The sequence below is a fragment of the Protomyctophum bolini genome, assembly GCF_963924005.1.
Source record: "Protomyctophum bolini genome assembly, chromosome: 2".
NCBI classification, from domain to species: Eukaryota; Metazoa; Chordata; class Actinopteri; order Myctophiformes; family Myctophidae; genus Protomyctophum; species Protomyctophum bolini.
The window spans coordinates 2,123,967-2,140,377 of NC_137863.1; the positions used below are offsets into that span (position 1 = coordinate 2,123,967).

A 16,411-nucleotide genomic window follows, 5' to 3' on the forward strand; every position below is an offset into this window, starting at 1 on the left:
GTGTCTACGTAGTTTATAAAAGATTTTTTTTTGGTCATTCGTGGCAATGCTTCACTTCAAATTAGGTCGTTCTACTTTCAAATGGTTATTTGGGCTCCTTAAAAACGGCAGAATTTGTTTTAATATATATAATAATATAATAACAGAAGTGATATAGGCTACTGTCTGCAGTTATACTGTAGCAGTTATATAGTGATATACAATTTAGGCATTTAGCAGACGCTCTTAAGCGACTTACATTTAGCAAGAACAAAAAGCATGCGAATACATCACATAAAAAGCATTTATCATGAAACATGCGTAAGCTAAGAAAGTAACAGTGGAATATCTATATAATGAAACTATACATATATACTATGCTATACTATGCTATACATATGTACTATGACGTGCTATGACTGCATACAATGCAATTCTAGTGCTGTCTACATAACATGCTATAAGTCTGTATCAAATGCTATCTAAGTCTACAGAATTGCTATCTAAGGGGGTAGGGTAAGTGCTATGGGCCATGATGGAGTCTGAAAAGGTGGGTTTTCAGACTACGGCGGAATATAGCATACTGTAGCAGTTATAAAGTGATATAGGCTGTACTGTCTGCTGCAGTCATGTAGCAGTGACTGAGACAGACTGAAAAACAATGCTGTATAACCATTGGAGAATAAGAAAGAGTGAGCAATGCATGCAGCAATGTGATTCAAAAAGCTGATATTAAGGTCATAATTTAATAACACTTCACTATGTATATAACTTTAACGAAGTATTGAGATTGATTTATATTAAAATGATCATGTCTGGACACATAATTCATATATGTGAACTATATGGACTTTAGTGGACAAGAGATCCAGTATAAGTAACTTTACACATAACGCTGCGACGCGTTGTGAGCTTGTAGATCTGCTATTTCCAGCAAGTGTAAAATCAGCCATTACGACGGCATCAAGGCCCGCCGAAAACACATTTCAGTCGACTACATCTACAGTTGATTGACAGTTATGATATTTAGTCGACTAAAACTAGACCATGAACACTAAATTAAAACGTTTCAAGAGACTATATATATGACTAAAACCCAAATTAGTGGTTCTCAAATGTTTTATTTGAGACGCCCCTGCCATGCATAGTCCAGAGTCCAGCAGGGAGACGGTCCCTGAGCGCATTACCATGTTCAATTAATCAAAAAATTTAGAGACGTACGGATATACAACTTATAATATAATAATATAACTTATAAACCCTTATAGATAATCTTTAACTCTTCAGAGTGAGTTACATTAATGCTAAACATCTGCATTATTTAATTCACAAGAAGTCTATACACAAATAGAATATGTTGTAGAATAATTGTTATATTTTGATCATCGTTTGCCTGTCATCTCTCCTATAATTGTACCAACATCAATACAGAATGGAATTGTTGTGGACAAAAATCTTATCCAATAACGACAACAAAATATTCTTTCGTTTTGGGTCTGAGTGAGAGAGGCTAAATGTCATCAAACCATTTGATTTAGCCCATTTTGATGACATTTTAATAAATAATTGAATTACTGTTTATTTCTTTGCTCCATTTGACTGTCAATGGTTCAGCCTACAGGAAGAAACCCTAAATACAAAGTTAATACACCATTGCACATAAAAACGACTCCAGGGTGTCTAATGAAGTGCTGACACATGAAAAACTGCATGGAAAAATACAAAAACGGTGGCACTCCATCTCTAATAGGAAAGGGTCGAAGAGAGAGACCACTTCCATAGGGTATTACGGTAACTCATATGTAAACGGCACGGCAATTACGGTAAATTGCCGGAAATGCCGTTGGGTTGTTTCGCAGTTCAGCTGATAAGGGACGTGGTTGGTCGGTTGGTTGTTGGAGTATTTTCCGGCGAGAAGTGGACTGTGGATTCCTCTCCACCGAAAGAACAAGTCCATTTTTACGGACACATAACCGCCGTTCTACAGTCAAAACACCACTCTTTGTGACATCTTCTGTACCATGAAACCTTCCTCCGCGTGGCTCGCAGGAGACGTTGTTGAAAGGAGAACTATGAATGCGTAGAGAATATTGCTCGCGCTGTGTGTGACTGTGTGTGTGTGTGTGTGTGTGCAGCTAGCAGGCAGCAGTCAGTCAGACAGACAATGCAGGCCTAGCTATTAGCTTGTAGCTAACTGTGGCTAACGAATAGCTGCTAACTGTTAGCCTCGTCCACTGCTGCTGCAGCACTGGGGGATTTAAACCTGTGTCGTTATTACAACAACGACATCTATTTCGACGCTACAGCAGCAACACAACACAACACAAACACCGGTACGTGAACTATATGTTTTTATCTTGTGGTTTGATGATGATGAAGTTGTTGTTGGGCTGGGAATGTAATATTAGCCTAAAGATTTAGACTCTGTTAGATGTGTTTTATCGATTCTTCTGTCTTGTCTGACATTTTTCAAGCTTTGTCGGAGTCGATCAAATAACATCACGAGAGTATAAATCAAACAAACAGGGGATATTTTAGCTTTAGTCTGTTTGTTGGTGGGATGAATTGTGACTGTGGTGAAGAAATGACTTGTCTTGTCTGTGACATTTCGGTGTTTTTTGGGGGCCGTTAGCCTCGTTCGTTAGCAATGGATGGTGGTCGATTCCTGTATTTTTCCATGTCTGTGGATAATGTGGAACGGGTTAGGTTTTAAATGCATTTTAGATCGTCAGTAACTAAAGTGTTGTAGATGTGTACTAGACGTTTACAGTCGTGTGTCAGATTGCATTAGTCAGTCGACAACATGAATCATTGTTGAAACCGAAAGCTTTGCTTTTACAGTTGGTGGCGAATACCAGATTAAGTCGATGTGACGTAACATGTCAAAACACGGGGCTTTTAAAACGCGAAATCAGACTACAGTACTATATTTATTTGTTTTTGGAACCAGACATGTTGTGTTGGTTTTGTTTTCTGCATCGTGCGTGCTTTGTTGTTTAATAGAGTTGTTTATTATAAAAGATCATGGCTGGGGTTTTTCCAGCAAATCTTCCAGGCCAAAGCCCATTTCCCCATCGAGAGCCCAGCCTTTTTCTTTTAGCACAGAAAACTGCCCTGGTTTGTTGGTACGTTTTTGGATGGCTTTAAGGTGTTTCTTTGCTTTATATACATCTATTGTTTTAATTATATAGTAATGCCTGTTTTTAATATAGACCATGGCTTGTTTTTAAGTCCCCTGACGACAACACAGCCAGGCCAAAGAGAGCCCACACCACCGAGCCCAGCCTTTTTCAGTAGCCGACACTAGGAAACTAAGCTTACTAGGTCATCATGTAACATTATCCCCTGTGATCATGAAGTGATCTCCATGGTAGCTATAGAGCCGGGCTGGCCCTTGGATGTGTGTGTGTGCTGTGGTCGGGGGTCGGGTCGTGTTGCTCGGGCTATGGACATTGGTGGTCCCTCTCTGGGGTCCATATCGTATGAGATTCGAGTTATGTGTTGTGTAGGCTAAGCTAAGCACTGGATCAATTTGCTTTGCAGCTTTCGGATCCGGTCTAGAGCGGATATGCTGAAAGTGTGTGTGTGTGTGTGTGTAGTTTCATTATATAGATATTCCACTGTTACGTTCTTAGCTTACGCATGTTTCATGATAACTACTTTTATGTATGTGTTGTATTGCCATGCTTTTGCTTATGGTAAATCGCTCTGGATTGAGAGTGTCTGCTAAAGTGCCTAATGTGTGTGTGTGTGGGTGGGTGGGTGGGTGTGTGGCTGGATGCAGGGAAATCCATCTCCACAGACAGGTTCTGAATCTTTTTCATGTCGAGGATCCCCACATTATAATTATTATTAACTATAAAGTGGCCCCTGGGGGTCCCCGCCGGGCCCCACCTTGAGAACCAATACTTTATCGCAGCGGACTGACCTCGTGCTTTAAATAATGTATTTTTGAGGGGTGGTGATCCTATGTCCAGCTTTGGGTGTGTGTGTAACCCACATTCTGTCCCAACGCAAACATTAAATGCCATTGACAATGAATGGACAATCTGAGTGTGTTTGTGTAAAACACAAGCATCTCGTAACATAAACTTTGATGACGAAGGTGAGATGATGTATGATGATAAGACCGCCCCCCTCACTTCACACGGGTGTGATTTTATTTTTTTTGAGGGGCGCTATAGGCTAGCCCTGCCAATGCATGGCTTTCCCCGAAATTACATTGTTGCAGCAGCAAGTCTATGGACTTTTAATGTTTGTTTTAGCACTCTTTTTAAGAGCAACACATCGTTTGCCAGCCAAATAGGAGTCAGTGGACTTTAATGTTTGTTTAGTCTGTGCACTAAATGACGCTGTGCTGTGAGACGCTGTGCATATGGCCGGTATAAATACAACAACAAAGTCATTAGTTTGGGATTGTTGTCAGACTCGGGTGTCAGTCAGTCAGTCAGCAGGATCACACCGCTCACTAATGATATGCAGCTGCATCTGTGTACTAGTGAACGGTTTGTTGACCAGTGGTGATTGGGGGGGGTAATTTAAACGGTAACAAGACAACTGTTTTCCTCCCAGAATTTCCCCCAGTGAGGGGTGGGAGAGGCTGGACTTTGAATTTCTCTAACTATAAACTTTCATGACAGCAGACAGCCTAAGTACAAATATAATTTATATTCACAGAAGTTGTTGTAGGATATGTGGGGATTATCTGACGAGGTACCATTTGAGTGTGCAAAACCTTACATATACTAAATTGTTTATAGGGTCAATATAAGTAAAATAGCCTTTCTACAGGAGTATCTTTTTATATTTTTCCAAAAAGAATACAAACAGCCAATAGCATATTACAAAGTTATCCCCCTCACTGGTGAAGATTCCGGGCGGAAAAACGGGCAAGCACCGGGGCGAGTTGTCTAGTATTCATTTAAACAAATGGACTTGTGGATATTTGCACCATCTCGCTGTCCGGTGTAACCTGTCGTGCTGGAGGTGGTGCTGTGTGTGTGGGGGGGGGTGTGTGTGTGTGTGAGGAGAGGAGTGGTGGGCGTTGCTTGTAGCCTGTTGATGTAAACAAGTCTTCTGTCTGTCTGTGTGTCTCTCTCTCCCCCTCTCTCTCTCTCGTCTCTGTATGATGGCGTTGCATAGGGTGGGCCTAATGGGGGAAATTATTACGTGGCAAAAATGTGCCTGAATAATGGGTTTTCTTTTTGTATTTACTGCACAATATGTAAATACATTGAGGGCCGGTGGAGATACAGCCTAATTCGGTGGTTCTCAAAGTGGGGTCCGGGGACCCCCAGGGGTCCTTGAGGGAGTTCCAGGGGGTCCACACAGCTAAATGATAGTTTGTAACCAAGTGGGCCCTTATGGGTTTGAAACTCTTGAGTGTACAGATGGAATGGAATTTGGTTCCGTTTGTACACTCTCAGAGTTAAATTAACATTGCATGTGCAATACAAAGTGGGGTCTCAGAGATAGAAATGCCATTAAATGGTTGAGAATCACTGCCGAGTGGCGCGCTAAGAGCTTGTAGGTCTGTTATTTTTGAAAAATCGTGAAAATGTGCCGCAAATTTGGAATATATTTGTTTTTAACTCAAATCTTCGCTTCTGGGGGGTCCCCTGGAACAACATATTATCAGATGGGGTTCGGCGGCCAATTACATATAATTTTTCGGGTCCTTGACATGAAATATTGAGAACCACTGATATAGAAACATGAGGTTTTTGGTGCAACCACTCCAAGGAACAGCAATGTCCGTGTTCACCTATGTGGTGGTTCACCTATGTATGTGCCTATGTGTTCATGAGCACCAGTATGACTGACTGTTCCTTTCCTCCCCTCCCCACAGCCACCACCATGAGCTCCCAGCTCCAGGTGTTCTGTCTCTCTCTCTAACTCCCATCCGTTCCTTTCCTCCCCTCCCTGCAGCCACCATGAGCTCCCAGCTCCAGGTGTTCTCTGTCTCTCTCTAACTCCCATCCGTTCCTTTCCTCTCCTCCACAGCCACCATGAGCTCCCAGCTCCAGGTGTTCTCTGTCTCTCTCTAACTCCCATCCGTTCCTTTCCTCTCCTCCACAGCCACCATGAGCTCCCAGCTCCAGGTGTTCTCTCCTCCCTCCATCTCGTCCAGCGCCTTCTGCCGCGTGAAGAAGCTGAAGGTGGAGACCAACGTGTGGGACGTGTCCACCAGCGACTCCTACGGCGGCGTGGGCGTGGGCGGGGGCTCCGCCTACGCCTTCACGCCCGCCATGGCGGCCGTGCCGCCCTTCGCCCCGGCCCTGGTCTTCCCGCCCGCCGCGCCCGGCTCCCGGGGCCAGGTGGTGGTCCGGGCCGCCGACAGCACGGGCAGCCTGCCGCGGGGGTCCAGCAGGCGCCTCGGAGAGCACGCCACTTACCAAGGTAGTTGTTGTTGTTGTTACAGTGATGTAACTATAGGTGTTCAATGTAATGAGTGTGCCATCTATAAGGGCACTCTCGTCTGCCCCTAAACCATCTTAGCCCGTAACACTCACCGTAGCACCTGCCTTGGCACTCTCTATAGTGTATACCAGGGGTGCCCCACTGCCCACACTCTTTTGACTTGAGAGCTACCAGCTCAACATGATCTACCCACCAAAAACATATAAATACCATTGCTGAAAATGGCTTTAATGGGTGGCATTATATTTAAGACGAATGCACTTGGAATGGGAAAGGGGAGAAATTAAATAGGTAGAGTTTTTTTTTGTATTTCATATTTTCATTTGTAATCTACTGACATTTGTGCACTGCAGCAACACGCTTCAAAACAGATTATTGCATTGAGCCGACACGCCCCTTTTTATGTCAGTCAATCAATCAAGTCAACTTAATTCAAGAGGCAGATGCCATTTTTATTTTTTAGATTTCAATTAAATATTCTTTAGGGGCATGTCATGTGATCTACCTGCACAGCCATTGTGATCTACTGGTAGATCGTAATCTACCTTTTGGGCACCCCTGGTGTATATGCATAGTTTCTTTATATAGATATTCCACTGTTAGGCTCTTAGCTTAAAGGAGAATTCCATACTAAAAGGCTTTCTTACCTTTCTTTGTAGTTGTTACGTCCCCATCAAAGAGGTCCAGGTGTTATTTTGTGCAAAAGCTCCTTATTGGCTATTTCCCCTACCATAAGCCCTAAATGAATTGCATTGAATTGAATGGGATATATGGGGTGTTGTGCTAATTTGCTTATTTCCATCGAAATAAGTAGTAAAGTGTGCCGCTTGGGTTATTATTTACATTATGAAGAGAGGATATATACAAAGAAATTATAATTTTGAGCGATGGAAATAAGCAAATTAGCACAGCACCCCATACATCCCATTCAATTCAATGCAATTCATTTAGGGCTTATGGTAGGGGAAATAGCCAATAAGGAGCTTTTGCACAAAATAACACCTGGACCTCTTTGATGGGGACGTAACAACTACAAAGAAAGGTAAGAAAGCCTTTTAGTATGGAATTCTCCTTTAACGTATGATTCTCCATGACTATTTTGATGTATTTATCATGTTTTTAGCTTACTGTGTAAATCGCTCTGGATTAAGAGCGTCTGCCAAATTTCCGCTAAATTGTGTGAAATTGTAAATTTTGCAGAAACGACCACCTCATCGTCGTCCAGCTCCACCACCACCACCAGGGGGCACCACCACCACCACCACCACCGCCACGGGCAGAAGAGGAAGGTGGAGGAGGTGGCGAGCGAGGCGGGCAGCGGCGGAGGTGGCGGTAGCGGTAACGGTAGCGGTAACGGCGGGGGCAGCGGGTGCGGCAGCGTGCAGATCCTGGAGGAGCTGTCTGCGCCCGCCGCCCCCTACTCCTCCACGCGCACGGGTGGGGGCGGAGGGGGAGGGGGAGGAGGGGGGGCGGGCACGGGCCAGTCCGTGCCCCATTCGGCGCCCACCACCAAGAGCAGCAGCTCCAACGGCGAGGGAGACTACCAGCTGGTGCAGCACGAGATCCTCTGCTCCGTGTCCTGCAGCTACGAGGTGCTGGAGTTCCTGGGCCGCGGCACCTTCGGACAGGTAATAATAACAATAGGGATGCACCGAAAGGGAAATTCTTGGCCGAAACCGAATACCGAACATAGGGCCGAATATCCGAATATGATTAATATCATACATCTTTTTTGCTACCATTGCTGTCATGGCTGTACCTTAAAGCTACCTGATTTATGTATTTAATAAATGGTTATAATGGTAATAACTATTATGGGTCCATAAAACATTTATTCAGCTCTTTTGAATGCATTAATTGCATACACTATTCGGTGGTATATTTTCTGCCTATTCGGGCCGAAACCGAATAGGCCGAAAATGCATTTTTAGCCATTTTCTGCCGAATATTTTCTGCGGACGAATATTCGGTGCATCACTAAATAATAATAATCATAATGACATGAAATGCAGCTCAAAGTGCTTTACAGAACAATGGAGAAAAAAAAGAAAAGAAAAGCAAGGCAACGACATTAAAAAAACAAGCAGTAATGCAATACAGTGAGGACATGAATAACAAAAAGAAATAAAAGATCAATTAAAAGCAATGGTGTAGAAGTGGGTCTTGAGCTGTGCTTTAAAAATGTCTACAGAGGCTGCCTGTCGAAGGTACAGTGGGAGCTTGTTAAACTACAGAGGCTGCCTGTCGAAGGTACAGTGGGAGTTTGTTAAACTACAGAGGCTGCCTGTCGAAGGTACAGTGGGAGCTTGTTAAACTACAGAGGCTGCCTGTCGAAGGTACAGTGGGAGTTTGTTAAACTACAGAGGCTGCCTGTCGAAGGTACAGTGGGAGTTTGTTAAACTACAGAGGCTGCCTGTCGAAGGTACAGTGGGAGTTTGTTAAACTACAGAGGCTGCCTGTCGAAGGTACAGTGGGAGTTTGTTAAACTACAGAGGCTGCCTGTCGAAGGTACAGTGGGAGTTTGTTAAACTACAGAGGCTGCCTGTCGAAGGTACAGTGGGAGCTTGTTAAACTACAGAGGCTGCCTGTCGAAGGTACAGTGGGAGCTTGTTCCACGCCGACGGCCCGTAGAAGCAAAAAGCCGCTTCCTCGTATTTTTTAGTTGCCATATTGTTTTAGGCAAAGCGAGCAGGCCAGCAGTGGAAGACCTTAGGGGGCGGTTTGGGACATATTTAGGCAGTCATGTAGGTAGGAAGGTGCGAGACCATTGAGAGCTTTATACACAAGTAAAATAATTTTAAAAACAACCGGAAGCCACAGTGCAGTGAAGCCAAAACTGCTGGAGTAATATGTTCTCTCGTCTTCGTTCTAGTTAAAACTGGCTGCTGCATTTTGGACAAGTTGTAATCTGTCAGTTGTTTGTCTGTTTATCTGTCAGGTGGCCAAGTGCTGGAAGCGCGGCACCAACGAGATCGTGGCCATCAAGATCCTCAAGAACCACCCGTCGTACGCACGCCAGGGACAGATCGAGGTATTTCTTTTAACCCATTCTGACCTGATATCAGATTCTAAAAAATGTCTTCTACATCCTGACAGTTTTCTGAAAATGTCTCTATGTCGTTGGTTATTAGATCTTTTAAAAAATAGAAGACCTACAAGCTCGTAGCGCGCCACTCGGTGGCGTGCTACAAAGACTTAAGACCGATTTAAAAATAAATCAAATAAAGGCTTCTAAATCCTGACAGTTTTCTGAAAAACGCATGTTGCTATATCAGCGGTTTTCAAACCTTTTCATGTCGAGAACCTCAAAAATCTATATTTAAAATGGCAGATCTACAAGTTGACAGCGTGTCACTTTGTGGCTATTTTTTAATAGCCCAACATAATGCAATGTGTATGAAGTGGTTAGCATGATGTGACACTATTAACCCATTTTGGGCAGGAACCCGTTTTGGTGTTTTAACTAAGCATTATTTAGCTATTGAAAAATAGCAGATCTACAAGCTTGTAGGTCTGCTATTTTTGAAAAATCGTGAAAATGTGGCACAAATCTTTGAATATAATATTCTTTCAGAAGACTTTATTTATTTCGACATCAGGCCTAAATGGGTTAATTAGTTTATTTGGCTGCAGACCCCCCCCCAGAACCCACCCGAGGACCCCAGTGGGTCCCCTGACCCCACAGTGAGGACCACCCATTTAAAGCACCACCAGTGTGTGGTGTTCGTTTGAGGAAAAGATTAAAGCCGTGGGTTTTAACCCAACATATAAGGTTACACTTAAGTATGCCTACGACCTCTGAAACAGCTGAAAGCAGCCGTTCTGCCCTAAAGTAATCTGAGAACTAAGATATACCTTAGTTAGAAACCTGACACTTAGCTAGTCGATGGTGGGCTGGACTGACTAACTGCTGTGGGCCAAAAAGGTGTCTTTCTACAGAATAAAAGAGCATTGGTTATATTCTTACCACGCCTATAGGTTAAAATAATGTTTTATTGACGCACACACAAAACAATGTATGGATTGCAGCTTTGAATGAGAACTATGGGGCTTTACCGTCTACTATGTGTTAATGGGGTTACATTAAAGTAGCTATAAGCAATAATAATTTAATTATGTCAAACTATTTATGATTTTTCTTTAAAAAAAACGTAGTCTCTGCATGTGACACATCTATACTAAGGTTTGACGGTTTGGGACATTTTAAAACCCCGGTTTACTATTGCCAAAAAACCCAGTTTTGCAGCTACGAGGTAAATGCGTTTGCATTATTTCATTTTGTTAATCAGAGACTGCTATTACAGTCTATCGCCACAAGATGGCCCCTTTCGCTATTGTAATGTCTCGTCAGTCATGTTGGCCTGTCTTGTCCCTCTCTGCCTACCATAGTGTATTACTGTAGCAGTGTAGCCCCCAGGAACAGGCAAACAGCGTTGCCTGGCTGCCTCTTAGAGTATACTCTAAGGGCTGCCTGCTCCGAGTTGATCTCAGTGATTACTTTACCCGTTACATTAGTATCTTATGATGTGACAGAAACGAGTCATGAACGCGTCCATAAACAATGCGCGACGACGATTAATTCTAGATTGGAAGTGGAGACGCAGCCGTTGTCTCGCATCAGATTATTTCAGCACGATCAACTGAGTTTAGTTCAGTTGCTGTTGCTGATAGGAATATTTTTGCAATGCTGAGCTGCAACGAATCTGTTCTGTGACCGTCTGTCCCAGCATAGCTCTGTGTCTGTGCCACAGCAACAAGTGATTTTGTGACTTGACGTAAACCATACAGCGCACCCACGCACACACACATAGTTTATTATTTAGCGCTTGTGTGTCACTTGGCTTCAGCGTTGCCTGTCATGGTGCACGCATGTTAGGGGGAGGCGGGCGGGGGAGAGCACGGCAAGTCTTGTAACTGGCACAAGAATTTAGTCAGACACAGACGGACGGATGGATCACGCGATGCTGCCATTCTCCACTGCTTCCGTAAACAATAATCACGGCCACCCAACGCTCATGTCAGGTTAAACGGTTTGCCGGTTTTGACGGATGAAACCTTAATGAAATCATTAAACCGTATTAAACCAAAATATCGCACAACCTTAATCTATACGAACGGTTTGCGGAGCGGTCTTGATATCGGAAGGTCGCTAGTTCGTATCCCTGGACCGGCACGTTAAAATGACCACGGCTGAAGTGCCCTTGAGCAAGGCATTGAACCCCTACCATGAAATGTTCTATATGAGCAGGGCCTGGCTGTAAACAAGTTCTTGAGCTTATTCCAGTTACCCTGGGTAAACATAGTACCTTTCCTTTCCTTAGTCCAGTTACCCTGGGTAAACATAGTACCTTTCCTTTCCTTAGTCCAGTTACCCTGGGTAAACATACCGTAACGTACCTTTCCTTTCCTTAGTCCAGTTACCCTGGGTAAACATACCGTAACGTACCTTTCCCTTCCTTAGTCCAGTTACCCTGGGTAAACATACCGTAACGTACCTTTCCTTTCCTTAGTCCAGTTACCCTGGGTAAACATACCGTAACGTACCTTTCCTTTCCTTAGTCCAGTTACCCTGGGTAAACATACCGTAACGTACCTTTCCTTTCCTTTATCTGCATTCAAAGATGTTCCTAGAAGCTTTGGGGGAAAAAAACCTGGTCGAAATGACTAACCAATCAGGAAGTTAGACAGGCAAATAATCGACCAAATGGCAAAGAATCTAGGAAAAGCTTCTAGGAACATCTTTGAATGCAGATTGTGGCCCCTAGATGTGTCCTAGAGAGAGATTTTGTTCTACACATTACTGGCTGTAAAAAATAAATAACACACACACACACACACACACAAAAGTTATTTAACAGATGTAAAAATATAGACCTGATGTGGTTAAGTGAGATGGATTTTCGAACAAAAGATATTTGCATTAGCAGAATATATAGAGAAACCTTGGGACATACGGACAAAGAAAACTTACATGTGACGTATTTTATTTTATTTTTTATGATGATGCTTATTTCTGTTTTTGTTTTGATCAAATACTTGGTGTAACTTCTGTGTGGAAAGTGAACTTGTGATATTGTTTATTTATGTTGTTGGTGTCTTATAATCCCGTAAGGGATGGGTCTTAACACATCTAGTACAGGAAGTGCATCAAAATAGACGCTCCGGGGTGCCAGAGTAGTCGCCAGAGTAGTGATCGCTTTTACTCTGAAAGCCATGAACCGGAAATACTTTCTTAAAAAAATTGACTTGACAAAGTGAGCTCATAATCCCCGATCATCTTAATATATTTATATAAACTCCAAAAAGCGTTCATATTTTGCGGGAGAGACGGATGAGGAGCAGAAATGCAGCGCCAGCATATCGATCCATTCATCACCACGGAGAGCGCCCTGGATGAGGAGATACGAGTCATTCTTTCCGCCGCGCTAACATGGGAGTCAATGACAAGCTAATATTTGCACAGAGCGTTAGCATACGGCAAGCGAAAAGCGAAATGCCAAAAAAAAAAGAAGGAATAATTCTGAATATTATTATCTCGCCCCGCGTCGTTTGGACGTCGCTAGGACGTCCACAGACGTCTAAGGTAACACTCGGTTCTGATCCTTATGACGTTTCCAGACGTATTTTGTACAGAATGTGTTAATGACAAGACACGAAAATAAAAATTCATTCATTCATTCATTCATTCATTCATTCACACACAGGTGGGCATCCTGAACCGGCTGAGTGCGGAGAACGCGGACGAGTACAACTTCGTCCGCTCGTACGAGTGCTTCCAACACAAGGGCCACACCTGTCTGGTGTTCGAGATGCTGGAGCAGAACCTCTACGACTTCCTGAAGCACAGCAAGTTCAGCCCGCTGCCCCTCCGCCACATCAGACCCATCCTGCAACAGGTAGAACTTGCTTTTTTGTGTGGAGTTTGCATGTTCTCCCCGTGTCCCCTAGGATAGGTACCCTCACAAAAAACATGCAGTAATCCTGGTCACTAAACTGCCTCCCCCTGGCCAGCCGGGGCAACTGATGGAGGGGAAAGGAACTGGTTGGAATAACGTGTTCCTTCCACGTGCTATACGTCCAACCAGGGAAACTCCTCCCTGTCGGGTGTAAAGGAGCGACTTGGACACTCAGGCATGAAGGAAGCATGAGTTCAAGTCCGTTGCTCTCCCCTTGTCCCCCATATATGGGGACTAGGTTGGTAGAGCCCAGGATCACATTAGATGATTGACACAGGGGTGAAAAATGGGTTACAAAATCGTGGGATAAAAAATATATTAGAAAAAAATAACTCGCTTTTTTCTTCTTTTTGTTTATTTCGTTTATGTGTAGGCATTCAAAAGGACCGCTGGGCCACGGCCCGGCCCGGGCCATGACTTGTCTTTTTAGTTCTACTACTCCGTCTCTTTTCCACTATAGTCCCTCTCATTTTATTTGATGATGAAATTGACTGTCAATATATTCTGTCTCAGTTTTAGGCATCGAGGCTTGGTTTTTATTTAGTTTTTGTCAGTGGGGGAAAAATAGGTAGTCGATGACCATTTTTCGTCATGCTCTTTAGAACGAATTAGGGCCGATTCATACTCTTATTTTAGAGCCGAATAAAAGTCGGTTCGGCTCTGTAGAGCCTACAATGTGACGTCATTTGAGGTTCGGGGGGGGTGGCGAGTACCGTCCTAAAGTCGGCTGTTTGGTGCTACTGAAAATTTCTGACGAGCCGAAATCATTTGGGCTCTACAGCGCCGAAACAGCGCCGAAACGGTGCCGAACAGCGGTAAAACAGGAGTATGACTCGGCCCTCAGAACGCCATCGCAGCGGTCGGTGTTGTTAACCCGCTCTGTGTCTCCTCCTCGTCCTCGTCCTCCTCCAGGTGGCCACAGCGCTGATGAAGCTGAAGAGTCTGGGTCTGATCCACGCCGACCTGAAGCCAGAGAACATCATGCTGGTGGACCCTCTCCGACAGCCCTACAGGGTCAAGGTCATCGACTTCGGCTCCGCCAGCCACGTGTCCAAGGCCGTCTGCTCCACCTACCTGCAGTCACGCTACTACAGGTTGGTACACCTTTCTACCACGGAGAGTCCTCCCTGTCCAAACTGTAGTTACTATGCTGTCTCACCTTTCTACCACGGAGAGTCCTCCCTGTCCAAACTGTAGTTACTATGCTTTCTCACCTTTCTACCACAGAGAGTCCTCCCTGTCCAAACTTTAGTTACTATGCTGTCTCACCTTTCTACCACGGAGAGTCCTCCCTGTCCAAACTGTAGTTACTATGCTTTCTCACCTTTCTACCACAGAGAGTCCTCCCTGTCCAAACTGTAGTTACTATGCTTTCTCACCTTTCTACCACGGAGAGTCCTCCCTGTCCAAACTGTAGTTACTATGCTTTCTCACCTTTCTACCACAGAGAGTCCTCCCTGTCCAAACTTTAGTTACTATGCTGTCTCACCTTTCTACCACGGAGAGTCCTCCCTGTCCAAACTGTAGTTACTATTTAATCTTGGGTCTTTTCTGCTCTCCTGTGGATCCAGTGGATGTAATCGTGGGTCTTTTCTGCTCTCAGGGCTCCAGAGATCATCCTGGGCCTTCCGTTCTGTGAAGCCATCGACATGTGGTCCCTGGGCTGTGTGATCGCTGAGCTGTTCCTGGGCTGGCCCCTCTACCCCGGGGCCTCCGAATACGACCAGGTTGGTATACGTAGTACTGTTGTAGATTAAATAATCTTCCAAAGATGAAGGAATGACAAAGTTCTTCAGGGTGAAGTATTGAGAATTTATTAAGAAGATTCAGCAGAAAAAACATATACAGAGAGTGAGGAACAGGCCTCCTCCTTGCCTGTTCTAGCAGCCCCTCTAGGGCGCAAGCCTCCCCAACCCCATCCTCAGACAGTCCTTATAGTCATGTAATGTCCATATACGGATCTGTGCTAAACATAAAGGGCGACACACAAATGAGTATACCTTTGCTGACAGTGTGGAGGAGTCAAGTCAGCTGTTGGATTGACAGCTGCATGAATTAGACTGAGCACATTGGTGAGCAAAGAGACTTTTACACAATAATGCATATATCTGGCACTGTAGTTGGCATTCTAAAATTCCCATTACAGTACCATGCTGCATGCAGTGTTGTTTTTGGCAGCAAATTTCTATTTTAGTTTTAATCGTGTAGTCTCTTGAAACGTTTTAATTTAGTCACATTTTAGTCACCCGGAATGTTTTATAGTGTTTAGTCTAGTTTTAGTCGACTAAATATCATAAGATTTTTGTCGACTTAAGTCTACAGTTGATTTAGTCGAACAAAATGTATTTTGGTGGGCCTTAATGGTGTCACATACACACACATGCAATTAATTGTAAAATGACTTGCAGTGGATCTCTTGTCCACTAGCCCCTAACATTTTAGTCTAGTTTTTATTTGTGAGAGAACCCTTCAGACATAGATAGTAGTTCAAAGTGCTGTACATTAAAGTTAAAAACACAGGTAAAACAAAGCAATAAGTTAAAATCATAAAATGGGTCAAATCGGTTCAAAGGAGCCTAATAAAGCAGCTGTGGGCAAACCTTTTTATGGCACAATATCACTTGGCCGTTTTCCAAGGCCGTGGGTGATTGGTCAGCCAGTGCGACCCACCGTTCACATCTTATTACAGGCTGCTAACAGACTCAGGGTCTGTTGTTGTTGTGTTTGTGTCCAGATCTGCTACATCTCCCAGACTGACCCAGGGTCTGTTGTTGTTGTGTTTGTGTCCAGATCCGCTACATCTCCCAGACCCAGGGTCTGCCTGCTGAGTACCTGCTGAGTGCTGGAACCAAGACCAGCCGCTTCTTCAACAGAGGCCCCGACTCCAGCTACCCTCTATGGAGACTCAAGGTACAGCTACCCTCTATGGAGACTCAAGGTACAGCTATCCTCTATGGAGACTCAAAGTACAGCTATCCTCTATGGAGACTCAAAGTACAGCTATCCTCTATGGAGACTCAAGGTACAGCTATCCTCTATGGAGACTCAAAGTACAG

General features: G+C 44.0%; 1 protein-coding gene across 4 annotated transcripts in view; it reads left to right on the top strand.

Moving 5' to 3' along the window:
• The first annotated feature begins 1,863 nt into the window (after positions 1-1,863).
• The window catches only part of LOC308334820 (homeodomain-interacting protein kinase 1-like), a 38,673-nt gene continuing 24,125 nt past the window's right edge, over positions 1,864-16,411 (top strand). For all 4 annotated transcript variants that reach the window (XM_080791679.1, XM_080791680.1, XM_080791681.1 and 1 more), the window contains exons 1-8: positions 1,864-2,312; positions 6,058-6,378; positions 7,600-8,027; positions 9,338-9,430; positions 13,104-13,295; positions 14,268-14,449; positions 14,959-15,082; positions 16,146-16,265. In XM_080791679.1, the coding sequence (XP_080647805.1) occupies positions 6,063-6,378; positions 7,600-8,027; positions 9,338-9,430; positions 13,104-13,295; positions 14,268-14,449; positions 14,959-15,082; positions 16,146-16,265 (1,455 nt within the window). In that variant the 5' untranslated portion in view covers positions 1,864-2,312; positions 6,058-6,062. The remainder of the gene's footprint in view (positions 2,313-6,057; positions 6,379-7,599; positions 8,028-9,337; positions 9,431-13,103; positions 13,296-14,267; positions 14,450-14,958; positions 15,083-16,145; positions 16,266-16,411) is intronic.